Source organism: Siniperca chuatsi, linkage group LG5, assembly GCF_020085105.1.
Source record: "Siniperca chuatsi isolate FFG_IHB_CAS linkage group LG5, ASM2008510v1, whole genome shotgun sequence".
NCBI lineage: Eukaryota > Metazoa > Chordata > Actinopteri > Centrarchiformes > Sinipercidae > Siniperca > Siniperca chuatsi.
The window spans coordinates 24,551,642-24,567,681 of NC_058046.1; the positions used below are offsets into that span (position 1 = coordinate 24,551,642).

Sequence of the window (16,040 nt, forward strand, 5' to 3'; positions counted from 1 at the left end):
TTGTTTTTAAGTATAATACTTACTGACGACTTGTGTTATGCTTCTTACATATGGATTTTAGGATTTATATACAGAGAGGATTGATTATTATTAATACTAATTAATTATTCCACCTGTTTGCTGATTTTAGCCCAGGTCTTCTTCAAACGGAAGATGGCACTGCGATTGAGTGCAGATGTGATCTCCAGCACTCCGTTGTAGTTGTTGAGACAGCGGCAGATGTCAGCGACAGCAACCCACTTCTCTATGGAGTTGGCCCTCGAGCCCACATCGGTATGGGTCATAATTTGTGATGCCACCAGGTTACTCATCTTCATAAGGAAAAGACAAGACAATATAAAAGGACATGTGTTGGATATTTACGAAAGGGTCACGGGGAAAAGGTGCTTAAAGACATTAAAAGAGCTTACATCATTGAAGTGTTGACTAGTTTTCATGATGTATGGCGTCCTTTCTGTCTTATCAACCTTCATCCAGCCCTGGCCCAGGAACTCTCTTAGAGAGGGAAGATAGAGACACGTGATAAGTCCACATGAGATCACACACACTAAAATACACAGTAATCTCACTGTGACTTAATGATATTATCACATCCCCAGCAGGGGTTGATAAGGATTTCTTGAGCTAATTAAGCACCGCGAGTAAAGAAAGAGGTGTGTCGTGAAGAACTGAACTAGGTGTTTATAACATTATTGTTGAATGAAAATCTAAATAAAATTAAAATATAAAAGGTTTGAGAAACTACAGAACAGCTTTGCTTCTAGTTCTAATTATTTAAAAGTTAGCTGTATTTCCTTATTGTTTTGATTTGTATTTAATTTCACAAACCAAAGAATTGGATAATTCAGTAAACACAGCAAAAATATATTAGTAATTTAATGGCATGGATAAATATTTAATTTAGAGTTAAATTTGTATGCCACCCACCTTACCTAACCAACATTAGAGGAAACTGGGGTAAATTAGTGCTAATGAATAGAAAAATTATTTCCAAAATCCATTATCAAAGAATTAAATGCCTAAATACACGGTGCAAAGAATCTGAAATGCAATTGCAGGTATTACAGATGTTTCGGAGAAACCGTCATGGCAGCAGTTTACCACATAATGATGCCAATATCTTATGGGTCAATGTAAATTCAATATCAAGTAAACCTCTTTTCAAATAAAAACATAATATTTGGAATTGTAAAGTTAAAATGCTATCAGTTTTACTCATTGTGCATCTAAAAGCATGCTTTTCTATGGAGCTGCAGACGGAGACTGGTGATTAACTGGTCTCATAAAAAGCAGTATCCATTAAGTTGATTTAGTTTTGTTTGGCCTGATGCAGAACACAGTGTGAGAGTGTTATGAGAGGACTGACTCATAAGGAATGCTCCTGAAGACGATGTGATCCAGCAGAGTGATCTGCTCAGCCAGCTCCATCGCTGAGAGAGACTCAAAACACTCTGCCTTCGGACAGTCCGCCTAAACACACACACATGGACACACACATACAGAGTCATAAACAAATAAATACGCACACCATAACACAAACACAAATGACAAGGAGATATAAATATCTAATGAAGAGACAGCCTATGATGAATATGTTTAATGACAGATGGCAGTCCCCTGGAGACGGTCAGAGTCAGGAGACGGTGTATTTACCCCTTCTGCATGGAGGATAGAACAGTGTGTTCTGACCGAGACTTTTCACATCTTACCATGGCAATGTGTGTCTGTTTGTAACTCCCAGTCATTATTAAGCCAAGACAATTAACCAGGAGTACTTGTGACTCCTGACTGCTTTCATCTCCGGGAACTGGTAAAGGGAGGTAACTAGGAAAATCAATAAATATTTGGGGGAAGTGTGTATTAATGTTCAGGTACTTCATCAAACCAGGTCATCCCATAGAGAACCACATAAATATCTAGATTTAAATTAAAAGCTGTATTATTCAGCCAGTCTGCAATAACAAGAGATTTACGTGATGCAGCAAAAGGTAGAGTTTCTCTTCTCTGCAGTCTACTGCTGCTTAATTGATTCAACAGAATAAATTCATCATAAAATCATAACAAGATGTTTACAATGACTCATTTATGTGACATATGATTTTATGTGCTGCAGTTTTCTCACCATCTGTAAGATGTCCTCTATCCTCAGCTGGGCATCATCCTGCTCGTCCTGAGAAAGAGCACTAAGAGAGAATAATAGAACAGAACAGAGTACAATAGAATACAATTAAACAGAACAGGATAGAATAAAAGAGAAAAGAACAGAATACAGTAGAACGTAACATAATAGAATAAAATATGGGGGAGTTTTCATGATAATTTTATAACAAATGAAAGAGTATTTGATGGCAAAAGCTATAAACTAACTTGTATTCGAGTGCGTCAAACACGTGCTGCGTGTTTGTGTGTGTGCATATTACCTTAGTATGTTGGCAGTAGCTTTTCTCTCCTGAGGCAGAAGGTCTGGATCTCTGAGCACCTCTTCCAGGAGACAGATCACAGACATCTTCAGCTCCCCATTCATCTCAAAGTCCTGAACGCAAACACAAATGAACTTCTATACTTGAGAGGACCTATGTAAACATTGATATTTCTTGTGATGATTAGTAATGTAAGATGAGATTTAATTTTGTGAAGTTTTATTTTGTAGATACCTTAGGTACCTTATTTTACTGATGTTTATTGGGATATTTGACATAATTTAAATTATGGTAAAAATATTTTATAGTTTAAACTGTCTATTTGTGTGTACATGAGGAACTACATAACGCTGTGCACATTGCTTGTAATTTTAGTAATAGTTTAGGTTGGTGGACTGATAGACCACCAGGACAGTGAAGTGGATTATACTGACTACTCCACTAATAACTTTCTCTAGTCTCCCCGTCTGATCAACCACTGCTGTATAGTCCTTCGTGTCTTCAGACTGTCAATTGCTCTTCCTAAACCCCCTCACTCCTTTCAATATTTAAATCTCCTTTTCCTCCTCTTTTTCCCTTTCACTCCCACAAGAATTTAACTCTTGCACAAAGGTCAGGTTTAACAAGCTCTTTGTTCTTTGGCCTCACAAAGAAAAATGTGAGTGGGTGTACAGTATGTGTGTGTTTGTGCTTGCCTCTGTGTTAATAAGCCAACTAAAGCTGGCCTGTCATCACAGCATTTTGTATTATTGAAGAAAAATACATAAAACAGATCGATGCAGTTAGACCTCTAAGCAGGGAGTCAGGCAATTACCGTGATATTCAATTCATTAGAGGCAACACTGGCTGTTTAGCAGAAGAGTAGGTAGGTGGACTGAGGCAGGTTGAGCTGGTTGTCCAATTGACACAGCAACAATATTCAGTGTGTTTGTGTGCATTAGGCTGTTTACATGCTCAAGTAAGAGCAGTGGAGCAGAGAGAGAACGCAGACATCAGACATCTGCATTAATGAGACCACAAACTTGATCACCCCAGCAAAAACAGGAGGACCCCCCCACCGACACACACACACACACATACACTCAGACACACAGAGACAGACAGTGGTGGGTGCAGACAGACCTGTGAGTGTTTGGAGACCCAGTGCCGCAGCACATTGAGAACTCTGTTAGTTGCAGCTCGGCGGATGATAAACTCTTTATCACAAGTTCTTTCAGAGTTAGTAAACACTGGAGGAAAAAGCAAAAACAAAAAGGAAAAAGAGAGACAGAGAGAATATGTTATTATTGTGTGATAATACCAGTATAAAACTTTTAGTGATGATCTGGGATTTTACTGTTTTACCAACAAAAGCATGACCATCAGTGGTTGAAAAGTATTTAAATGTACTTAAAAGTAGATAAGTATTTGCAGCTAAATGTACTTAACTATGAAAAGTAAAAGTATATATTCTGAAAATATTTCCATTTCAGAGTTTTAATATATTAAGGCCTCATGTAAGCAGTGTTTTAAAGGGTCAATTCACCCAAATTGAGGTCTGGATAATTCATAGGACCTCACTGTCAACCATTTTCATATTGACTTGTTCTTTTACAAAAAGTAATTCCTGTTATTCACTTTTTAATAGTTTTAAAGTTTTAATTGGTCCAAGCGGTGCTATTTCTACTTGTTAACTACATAATGCACTGTAGTTTATAGTAACACAATATATATTATGAGCTGGTCATATGTTTTGCATGTAAAATCCTAATCTTCACAGCACCTGATAACTACTGCTAACAGACAATATAACAAAGTAACAAAATATTATGTATCCTTTTGATACTTCTGTACATTTTGAGGCCTGTAGCCTGTAAATATTACTGCTTTAGGTAAAGGATATCAGATAAAAATATTGCAGCTTACACTGAAACAAGAAAGAAAACCTCCCACTTTGATGATAGTGATATGATATTATTCTTAATGCTCTACTGAACAATTTTATTGCATGACTTTAGACTCTAGTGAATATGCTACTATATTTTTAGCTCTCTGGTTTTATTAGAGATTATTTACATTCAGTTTGAACAACACACCTGTTCTTGATTTGAAGTTTTACAGTATGTTTAATCAGTGTGTGTGTGTGTGTGTGTGTGTGTGTGTGTGTGTGTGTGTGTGTGTGTGTACCTGGTGTTGTACCATGTCCAGCTGCTGCGGTGGCAATAGCAAAGGCTGAAGCAGGAGAGACTGAGCAGCGTGAGTTCTCCCCTGACTGGACTGCAGACACACAACCACCGTTTTGTGAATTTTCCTGTCAATCTAATTAATAACTAAATAGTTGGTCATGTGCTTGGTAACCTTTTGATGAAATATTCACACGAGTATGTACATGACAAGTACATACTGTTCAAAGTACAAAAGTTCAAAGTTTGCCTTATTATTCATGTAAATTACCTATAAAAAACAAAGTCAGAATAATGAAAACATAATCTGTAAATTACAGACTATGTGTTAGTAAGCATTACAGCAAATGTGATAGCTATGACTATGACCAAATTTTCAAAACAGTAATTTGAATGAAGAGAGTATTTTGTTTGTAGACAATAGCCAAGTTTATTTATCATCATCATCCTAACCCAAGCTGTCCAAATACTTGTTGGCTCTGCAGCTGTCCTGCATTCTGTACAGGATACACTCACTTTAAGGTCATCCAGGGAATCTATCTAACTATTTATCTAATCCCAAGACACTTACAGACACACACAGTGCCATTTATGGTCTGGCTGGATTTGAGCTTCGTATTATGCTGCTGTACTAAAGATGGCAGCCTCCAGGGTCCGGGATCTTTGCCTGGCTCTGCAGAGTGGCCTGTCACTGGGCACAGCACTGCCCACTGCGAGGGCCTCTGGCTATGGCATTGTGGCCTAGTTATGAGTCATAAACCACACACACATTGTTACCTCCAGGCTGTCTGTAGCGGAGGTGCCGAGGTGTGGAAGGGGAGCGACATGGAGACATGTCTCCTGCTTCACTGCTCTGAGGAGACTCTGGGATGATTTTCTCCAGTGACACCGACTCCAGCACAGCTAGACAGGAGCAGAGGAGAAGGACAAGAATAACAATGATGCTGACGATGATGGTTATGGTCATGGTGGTGGCCGTTACTGTTGTTGCTCCACTGGAGAGGAGAACTTAAATTATACTTAAGTCATGCAGAGATCACTCAGTGGATAAAATCAAGACTTTCATTTGTTCCCTGCACATTTTGTGTATGTGTGAGCATGTGTGTAAGTAAATGTTCAAGTAAATGTTCATTTACACACATGTCCTGTGTGTTTCTAACCTTTTGGACATGCATATTTACACAGTGACCATGAAATGACCAATAATTCAAGTCTGTCTTGGGATATTAGCATGTATTACACCATTTTTCAAAAAGATATTCATTTGGTGTTTTGATGATGGTTGTGGAGAGCACTTTATAACACATGGGTCCAAAACCTCTCATAGGTATACATTTGGGTTGAGATCTGGTGGCTTTGAAGGTCATGGCATACAGTATGTTTCACATCATTTTCACACTCATCAAACCATTTAGTGACCCCTTGTTCCCTGTATGGAAGCATCTGTATTCATTATGTTTCTACGCTTATTTATTCAGGTTTTTCCTTTAATTTGTCACCTGTCTGTGTTTGCCCCTATGTACGGGAAATACCACACAGTACCTGATAACCTGGCCTAGCCCTATTGTAGATGTGGTGTTTTCCTTTAGAAATAAATATGTTGTTTCATTCAAACAAATTTAATTTGGGTATAACTTGAAAGACACAGGTTTCACCTGATGACTCTTCAACATATGGTCAGAATGTCACACTGGCAATGTGTCAGTGACAGAGAAAACCCAAGAAAAAGGGTAAGTTCAACAGATAAATAGTAGAGACAGTATGCAGAGGAGGTGAGAGTGGCTCGATAGTACGAGCGCTAATGGCTCTTTGTCGCCTAGTGAGTCGTTAACAGATGTCACGCATGCACACGCTCATGCACAAACACACACACACACACACACACACACACACACACGATATTGTGTGTGTGTGTGTGTGTGCGTGTGCACATGCTAATGAGGGTGTAACTGTAGCTTGTCCTTGCTGTACTGCTTAGATGCCCTGACACTATCTCTCTCCAGTATGAGAGGACTGTTTAACACCATTATTAGAAGATCTGAGCATGTGTGCTGGGAAGTCAGCTTAGCTGACTCAAGCACACAAATGCAAGGAGATAATGATGCCCCACTAGGCGGCTGTTCTGCTCTTACAGGGAACACTTCACACTGTGTCATTTGATGAGTGACCTCCAGCAAGACATAAGCAGTTCAGTATGCCAATAAGGCTCTATATGTTGATGTTCAGTCATAGAGAATATGTAGTTTATATACTTACAGAACAAACTGCACACGTTATCAGGTTTCACACGATAATAAGCTAAGGTCAATGTAGAAGCATATTATGAGAATATAAATCATCTGCCAATGCTTCACAATTTTCAAAAACAGCTCACAGCCCCCCAAAATAATTACAATGATTTAATTTTTGTTTTATTTAACCCTGTTGATATACCAAAAATATTTAGAATAAAGTCTTTATCTCTATTGCTTTCATAATTATTGTATGACTGAAAAGAACAATAATCATCTTTTGACAGAATAGATGCAGATCGCCACTAAAACCTACAAAATGTGCCCTGCCGCACTTAATGTGGAAAACTGTCAGGTACTGGAAGCTGGTATTGAATGATTCTTAATCTGGTTTAAGAGTAATTTGACACCCCCTGAAAATTTAGTTTTTTTTTACCTCCAGTGGTCTAACTTCTCACCTTGCTGCAGTGATGTAGAGCTGTAATCTAAGGCAATGTCAGTACACCATGACATCACTGTTGGGTGCGGTTAATGTTGAAAAAGAGCTCACTTCTGACCATATGTAACCACAAAATCAATGATACTGCGTATGGTCAGAGGTGAAACAGACTTGAAACTTTCAACCAAAGAGGGCAGTGAAATACTGCTTTTCAGCCTGCTGTTAAATTACTCTTTAGTCTCTGATCAGATAATAAATAAATTTAAATTCAATTTTTGCTACTTTTAGACTGTATTTTTAAGTTAAAGTTTTGTATTGCTGCTTGTGTTTAGAAAATTAAAATTTGATGACTTTTTGCCAAGTGAAAAAGAGCGTTTTGTCAAAAAGCATGTTAATATTTCTCAATCCACTGAGCAATTTGACAATGATTCAAGGTTGAAAAGTGAAAGTTTAGTAGACATCTAGTCTTAAGGTAACAATGTAACATTGCATTGTGGGATATGAGTAAACAGAATCTGTGTATATGACAAAAAATAAAACAGTTATACTGGGTGTGCAGTGCTTATGTTAAATATTAACAGGTTTAAAATATGTAGGCCTAATGATGCTTTTAAAATATGGTCTAAAACTGGGCTATACGTAACCAATAAATCCTGGTCTATATCAGACCTAAAGCATAAAGGCGATGTTGAATTGAAGTCTATTGCTCAGTGAGAGGTATCAGTATTAGTATTGCATTGGCACTGATACAGATGCATTTCAAACAAAACCTTGCCCTAATGTTTTGTACAATATAAATGTTTTTGCACTATATTTGTGTGGAAACTATAACATACCTCTGCGGATGCTCCGTCTCAGTTTGCCACAGAAAGGTTCAATCTTGGGCACCTCCTCCCCCTCTGCAGTCGCGCAGGGACTCTGGTCTGGGGACGAGGGAATGGGAGGAACTTGGTCCTGCAGTGGCTTTGAGTTATTGGGTGGGGGAGAGGTGGAAGAGGGAGGAGGAGGAGAGGAGGTGGTCGGAGTCGGGGTCTGAGGCGTTGGGGTTTGGGGGGTGTGGGCAGACGTGGGGCTACTGGAAGCAGACTGGGAAGTGTTATGGTTGACACTGGCGTTTGACAGAGGGCTGGTTAGGTCAAGGCCTCCTACCCTGGCAGTGATGGGGGAATGGAGGGAGAGCTTTCGTGTTCGGATGGGGGAGGAGGTGTGGGACGGGATGGACAGAGGAGGGGGAGAGGAGAACTTGCGGCAGAGACGAGGAGATTTGTCGTTTATGTGCTCACCACCTCTGTTATTCTGGTTGGTGGCAAAGAACAGCTCCAAGGACCTGAAAGAGGAGAAAAAAGGAATAAGTTAGCAAAATAAGAGGACTTTTAAGAAGAAATAAAGAGAGAATTCAGGGAGAAGGAGAAAGGAATGAAAAGAAAGTGTATAATTGTAGCAGCTCAAAACAAGAGCTTGTTGTCTGTGAGCCTTATAGTGTAAAACGTTCAATAGCAATTAATTTTGTCAGATAGTTTTCCTGTATTAGAGACATACGGCTCGTTTAGGGTAAAAATAAAATGGCATATACTGTGTATTCAGAATCCATTAAGAAGAGAAGAAGAGTAGAAAACAGTGTCTCACAGAAGAATTTCAGATTACACAGCATACTGCGGACCTCAAAGCATTCATTGTCACATTTGGGGCATTTAGCTAATGTAGTTATCCAGAGTGACTTGTAATGAATGGGCACATGCAGTGCAGTCAGAAAGTATTAGAACAATTTTTATGGTGTCTGTACTCCAGCACAATGGGTTGGAAACAAAACAATGTATTTGAGGTTACCATGCTGACTTTCAGCTTTAATTTTAGGGTGTTTACATCTGGATCAGATGAACAGTGTGGGGATTTTATACCTTTGTATACATGGTTCCCTAGTTTTAATGAACAGAAAGTAGTTGGACAAGTTAACATAAACTGTAAGCTGCTCTAATCATTGTCTTTATCGATTCAAAGGATAAAATGACTACATGTAATGTGAAGGTAGTTGCTTGTAGAGACGAACACACAGAGAATCATCAATGAAAAAGCTCTGATTAACCCACTATACATTACCTGACCAGCCCCAAATGGCAGACAGGCAAAGTTAGCAACTATCTGGTGAACATAGTGGAAAATTTAGTAGTTAAAGAGCTAGATATTTCCTTCAGTTGGTGGTGACCAAAACAGAGCTACTATTAGACTTACATCCGTCAAGTGAACACAAAGCAACTTCAAATGAATGGTAATGTTGCCCCGTGTCGACTGGATTTGTAAAAAGGAACTATTTGCTAGCGTGTTTGCCATATAAACTTTATACGGTGCTTTTAGGCCCCAGTCTGGTCTTCAGCAAGTTAAACATTTACACAGTTTGACTGAAGTCAGGTGACTGTCTTGACCACTGGAGAAAATTTGCTTTAAAAATTCCTTGGTTTTCTAATGTTTAGGATCATTGTTCTGCTGTACTGTCCTAAAATTGTGGATCTATGTATAAAAAGGGTTCACACTAACCTGAAACTGTTCAGCAAATGTGTATGTGAACACCCTTAAAAACCCTTAAAGCTGAAAGTTACTGACTATGATTTTAGTACCTGATTATGTGCCTAAAACAGAAACATCATAGTCATCAAGAGTGTATCCACTTCATATATTAGAGGTAAAAACAATCAGCAATCTTTTATTGCAGATTACATTTGCAACATTTAAATGGCTTATTTACTAGCCAATGAAAGTGCAAAAGCTTTAATCAACAAGCATTTTGGTTATCAATTTCATGATGACATTAACACTGCTCAGAGAGTCATGTGTATAGAGCTACATCAAGGGAGGAGTAATCATGCATAGATAAACACAGCCATAATTTATTCACACAAGCCTGTGATTCAGCAGGAAACAGAAGAACAAATTGCATCCTAGATTGAAAGAAGTGGGAGAGAAATGAAAGGAGGATAAAGGAGGGAAAGATACATGAAAAGCAGAGAGGAGGAATGCTGAAGAACTTTGAAGCAAGCAGCAGAAAAGAGGAAGCAAGCAGCGGAAGATGCTTAAGAGGAGGATATAAAATAGACTGAAGAGGAATGACAAAAAGGGATCAATTTGGATACAAAGAGAAAAAACAGCCTTGAGGAAGTGATGCTCCAGTGAGAGAACATGCTACAGACCAGCTGCAGAATGAAGACTGAAATATTTCCCTTCACCCATTCCTGTCTACATATCATCAACCTAAAATGTTTCAAACTGGTAAAATTACAACCCCTGTGAGTTGTTGTCCATTCATGTAAGGGGGAAAGTCATGCATCAGTAAGGTATCAAACCAAGACCAGAGGAGAGGAAGAACAGGCAGGAAAAGTTGGAAAGAGACAGTGAAAAGGAGGACAGAGAGAGGAGTTGGTTACTTGGACTGATCCATGGCTATCTTCTTGATCTTCAGACTGTAGTCAGGACAGATGGATGAGATGGACAGACGTTCAAATGAGTGGTACTGCGCCCTGTAGTTGGAGGGGACATGAAAAGACAGGGGGATGGATGACAGAAAAATGATTAAATGGATGGGTATGATGGTTGGATTGAGACATGAAAATGCAAGTAGGAGATGTGACGTAGATAGAAGATCGTTTGAGGGAAGATGATAGAAGGATGATAAATGAATCTCTTGGTAGAGGAAAGGTGTGTTTTAGGAGGAGGGGAGCCAGTGTGTAAGTGAGAGAACAGCAGCATATGTTCAGCCTCCCAGATATTGACACATGGGAGAAAAATCCAATGCAAAACGGACACAGAGAGCTGTGTTAGAGTCTCTAAAAGTTCAGGGCCAAAAATGTAATGGGAGACACCTCTAGAAAAATAGAAAAACCAAGGGACATTTGTGCCAACCAAAGGGGAGTTTTAGGGAGTATTTCAAACCAAAGGTTCAATCTAATAATTTGTAAGTGTGGAAATTGCAGTTCTCCATCTTTGTCAAAAAATCATCATTAAAAGACATGGAAAAATGTATAACTGCAAGATAAAATAATAAAGATAAATAATATACAAAATTATAAAACAGTCACAAAATATAAATATACAGGGTTAAAACAAGACTAAGAGTCTCCAGTCATGCTAGCTGTCTGTGAGGTTGTACTTAGGCACAGCAGTAGCTTTGAGCTAAATGCTCATGTTAATATGCTAACATGTTGATGTTTAGCAGGTATAATGTTAGTTTAGTGTGTTGCCTGGTAACATTTGCTAATTATCACTAAACGCTAAAGTACAGCTGAAGCTGATGGGAATGTCATTTGCAGGTATTTGGTCATAAACCAAAGTATTGGACAAATAAAAAATGACCTGATACCTGATGGCTCTAGATGAAAAGTTAAGGGATCACCAAAGTCATTAGGATACATTACCTGGGAATCATGAATGTCTGTACAAAGATTTGTGCTAATCCATCTCCTAGATGTTGAGATATTTCACTTGATAATTAAAACGTTGACCTGATGATGGTGTTAGATGAAAAGTTAAGGGATCACCAAAGTCATTAGAATTCACCCTCTGGGGATCATGAATGTTTGTATACATTTTCATGGCAATCCGTTAAATAATTGTTGAGATATTTCAGTCTGGACTAAAGTGCTGGACTGACTGACCAACCAACGCTGCCATCCCTAGAGTCACATCGCTAGCATGGCTAAAAGCTGCAAAACAATAAAGAAACCATTGGAATACAATATATCATGTTCTCTGTATAAACCCCTTATTGTACTAGTTCTCTGGGGGATGAAGGACAGAAAAAAAGTCTAAGTTTTGACATTAAGGGCAAAAATGAAGCATATCCTGTGTAAGTAAAAGTTTGAGAAAGGGGACACACCCCCTCTACCCTTCCTGTACACCTCTGGTCTCTGGATGAGTCCTCCCTGTTCTCTTCCAGGGAAAGCAGCCACAGGCCATGGTGAGTTAGGCTTTACTTACAAATCTGGCCTTGGGCAGAGGAAAAGACAGAGCTTTTCCAGTTGAAAAGCTAAGTTAAGTAAAGCCGAGGAAGGAATATAAACACACAATTCTGATGCAGCCAGAGACCTAATAAAAGAGAGAGAGCATGAATAAAGTAGAGAGAGCAAGAGAGAGAGAAAGTCCTCATCTGACACACAGTATATTCCTATGGCTGTGCCAAAAACTTTGTTGAAGCATCTGTTCTGCTGGCCTCCACACACAGGCTGGTATGTATTTCAGCCAGTATGTTTTCAACAGAGGTGGGAGCTGCATGCCGAGTCCAAAACACTGATCCACATCTGACTACATCATTCACAGAATTTTTTTTAAAAAGAGGGAAGCTAATAAAACAATCACTTAACGCAAATACACATCCTTGCATATTTCACACACTCATACAAACACAAATACAGTCAGATACACAAAAACAAAACATGTGAACAAATGTGCACACATTCATTAAACATTTTTTAGTGTCCATACTAGTAAAGGTGCAATATGGGAAGATTTGTGAGGTGCCTCTGCGGTGGTGATGTGTGAGTACAGTATGTGTGCAAGTTTTGTCTGCGTCTACACCTTTTCTGTGTTTCTGAATGCATGTTTGTGTGTTTTTGCATTGCATGACCTGATAGGTATGGAGGAGAAGGGTTTCTTGTAGATGTCGGCCAGTTTGTCCATGACCACCGATGCCGTGGTGAAAATCCTGTATGTGTGCAGGAAGGTATTGAGGAAGTCAATGGAGAGGAAGCGCAGGTCGGTCAGCCTCTCAAGCAGCCGCTCCACACTGGCATAGCGGATCTGGGGGACCTTGCAGGAGTTGAGCGTCTTGCTGAAGCAAATGTCAACATCATCTTTATGGAGACGCACATCGGATCTGATGGATACACACGTACACACATACACACACACATAACCGAGCATGGGTGACTGCTGGGCTGCTAAGCAAGGAGAAGGTTATGAAAGTAGCTGAGCAAAAACAGCCAAGTAAAAGAGAGAAATGTATAAAAAAAATCCATATATTCCAAAGAAGGTCAAAATAATAGTGGATACCAAAGAATACTTTTGAGCAGATTTCAGCAACAGCATAAATTAATATAAAAAAGCATAATACATAACATACAGCCTAACAATTTACTGTACATCAACACAACTGTAACAATTTCACCCAGGTATGCTACATTATAAACGTATGTTTTGCAACACTGGCATGAAGAAATGGGTGTTCCTCTTCGCAAACACAAACATACTTACTTGATCATATGAGGCACAGTGACTTTAGAGTTCTCCTCAAATACACTGGTCATCAAGCCATTACAGCGGATATTATCTATACACTACAGAGACAGAGAGAAAAGGAAGATAAGTAATGAGAGAATCAAGTGAAAGAATGATGTGGAAAAAGTGAGAATATTTGCAAATTTTTTCCATGTTTGTTTGACCTACAGAATTTAGAACAGATGATGGGTGGCGTCTGCAACACCATAAAACATGTCAGAGAGAAAAATTATCTTTATAGCACTCATTTGTTTATCTGTGCGCTCTTGTTAAATTAAAACAAATTCTGAGAATTGTTGTGAAAAGTTGTCAAAAGTCTGGTTGATAAGGAATTGAGGGGGAAAAAAAGCTATTTAAAACTGTCAATGTATTTTTTGTCTGATAAGATTTAATCCTGTCTGACATGCTTGTATGGTGCTACTCTGTTTGTAAAGTACTAAGGCAGTGAGCTCAACTCACCCCTGGGGAACTGCACCCGTGTCTGTGTTTACTTATCACTAAGCCTTCTCAATGCCCGGTGGAGACATGCTCTCGCTATTTGGAGGTTCTTGTTATTCTGTGTTTTTCTGGGTGTGTGTTTCTGCGACTTTGTGTATTACCTGGCTTATATCACTGGTCCATGCTGCCTTCTCCTGCCGCGATGGTGCCAGTAACACCACAGTGAATGAAGGTAAGTCTGACGGCTCTACTACAAGCTTAAAGTCCAGCTGACCAAATACCTGACCACCAGCTTTAGCTGTGTGACAGAGGAAAAAGAAAGAGCTTTTTACGGTCCAGCAGTCCTCTTAATGATGATGATAGTTTTAAAAAAAATGCTTGTGCACACACATACATACATAAATACACACACGCAGAGGGTTAATTAAGTGGACCTGCTATCTCCATTCTACACACCCCTGAGGCTTAAGTGTAAAGGTGTGTGTTGAAGGCAAGTGTGCGCATGCGATTGTCTTAGCACTTGTGTTTGTGTGTGTGTAGGTGTTTCATCAATCTCTTCATTCGCAAAATAAATCCTCAGAAAAAATTTTTTAATGGACCTGAAATGTCAAAAGATCAAAACCTGACATTTAAAGGGGTGATCATTTGATATTTAAAGGGAAATAATTTCTGGACACTTATCATCTGACACCTAATTAACCTCCATGAGTGTTGAAGGGCCTAAATGAGCCTGTGTGTCGACCAACATGGACACACTGCTTCACTTATGTAGTAAACTTACACTCCTCGTCACTGGCGTCTGGTTCCTCTATGAGTGTGCAGTCAATTAGAGACAAAACTCCACCTTGCTGCAAGAATTCAATAGCAAATATTAAGAACAGTTTATTGGCATTTTGTGTAAAAGTTGCGATAAATCAAAAAATGAATTTCCTCTCTGTGATCGACTTAAACTACTGAGGTTAAGGAGTTCTCACCTTGAGAAGGTGCAGTTTTCCCCCAGAACTGCGTGTGCAGACAAGGAAGTGTTTGGTGAAGAGGAAGCACTGCCTTTCCCCTTCCTTCTTTAGAGACAGAGAGCCCAGACGGACCTTACTTAGCTTCCCTCGCTCCACCGACGGCAGCTGGATCAGAGAGCCTGAGGAGCAGGATGGGCACAGGATTACACTACATTTCATTAAGCTGACACTAAGCCGAGGGCTGTGTTTACTAAGCATCTGTAGTGGAACATGCATGTGTAACATGTTATCAACATTTCTGCAATTTCTGCACACATTGGTAGACATGTAGGGAGAAAAAATGAAGGAGGAGATCATTAAAACAGGCAGATTCAGTGGCACTTGAAGGAATAAAACAGACAGCAACCTTGGAACAAGAGAAGACACGGACTGTCAGAACTGGTGTCAGTACATCATCTCCTGAGGTGTGACTCAACTGCAGGAGGAACATTACAATCTGCTCTCCTGTGCAGTCGTAATAACATAGCATGCATAGCATGCATGCAAACTCAGCACATTTATTCCACCTTAAATGGAAAATTCCCTTGACTTGATCTGCGAAAGTGACCTCGATAAATCAGGAGATCAGATAGCTCATTAGGGCTTGCACACTGTAGCAATTAATGAACACTGGTACAGATATGGGTTCAGTGCCTTTCTCAAGAGCACATCAACAGTATAAAGATTTTGCAAGTCTTGGATCAGTGCCTTTGTCTGTCTCTCCAACCACTTGTCGCTTGAAGCAAATGCTGATAAATACAGTACAATTTATGCGGTACATTTGAGATTAACGTGATCAAGAATGACTGTTTTGTAAGATTAGGCAGACTGTTGGTTCTGGCACCAAAACTCCACGCTAAGACTTTGGCATACACCAGTGATCACAGGCAATCCATTTATCTCCACTGTAAGAGAATGAGAACTTGTACAATTTTACATCACTGTAAGTCAGGGCGGGCATTTTGAGGAGGAGGAAGAAAAAGAAGAAAAAGAAGAAGAAGAAGAAAAAGGCAGATGAAAAATAGAAGATAAATGCAGTCCATCAGCAGAACATCCCAGAGTAAAATTATTAAACCTTGAAATGACGCTTCTCT

General features: G+C 39.3%; 1 protein-coding gene across 3 annotated transcripts in view; it reads right to left on the reverse strand.

The window, feature by feature from the left end:
• rasgrf2b (Ras protein-specific guanine nucleotide-releasing factor 2b) overlaps positions 1-16,040 on the reverse strand; it is a 47,358-nt gene that overhangs the window by 3,826 nt on the left and 27,492 nt on the right. Inside the window, exons 11-25 of one of the 3 annotated variants that reach the window (XM_044196330.1) lie at positions 14,926-15,086; positions 14,733-14,799; positions 14,113-14,249; positions 13,490-13,572; positions 12,864-13,112; positions 10,669-10,761; positions 8,089-8,579; positions 5,360-5,485; positions 4,587-4,676; positions 3,543-3,649; positions 2,421-2,533; positions 2,123-2,183; positions 1,367-1,470; positions 411-495; positions 114-311 (exon numbers count right to left, since the gene is read on the reverse strand). In XM_044196330.1, the coding sequence (XP_044052265.1) occupies positions 114-311; positions 411-495; positions 1,367-1,470; positions 2,123-2,183; positions 2,421-2,533; positions 3,543-3,649; positions 4,587-4,676; positions 5,360-5,485; positions 8,089-8,579; positions 10,669-10,761; positions 12,864-13,112; positions 13,490-13,572; positions 14,113-14,249; positions 14,733-14,799; positions 14,926-15,086 (2,165 nt within the window). The remainder of the gene's footprint in view (positions 1-113; positions 312-410; positions 496-1,366; positions 1,471-2,122; positions 2,184-2,420; positions 2,534-3,542; positions 3,650-4,586; positions 4,677-5,359; positions 5,486-8,088; positions 8,580-10,668; positions 10,762-12,863; positions 13,113-13,489; positions 13,573-14,112; positions 14,250-14,732; positions 14,800-14,925; positions 15,087-16,040) is intronic. The other 2 variants (XM_044196331.1, XM_044196332.1) reach the window with 2 other exon arrangements.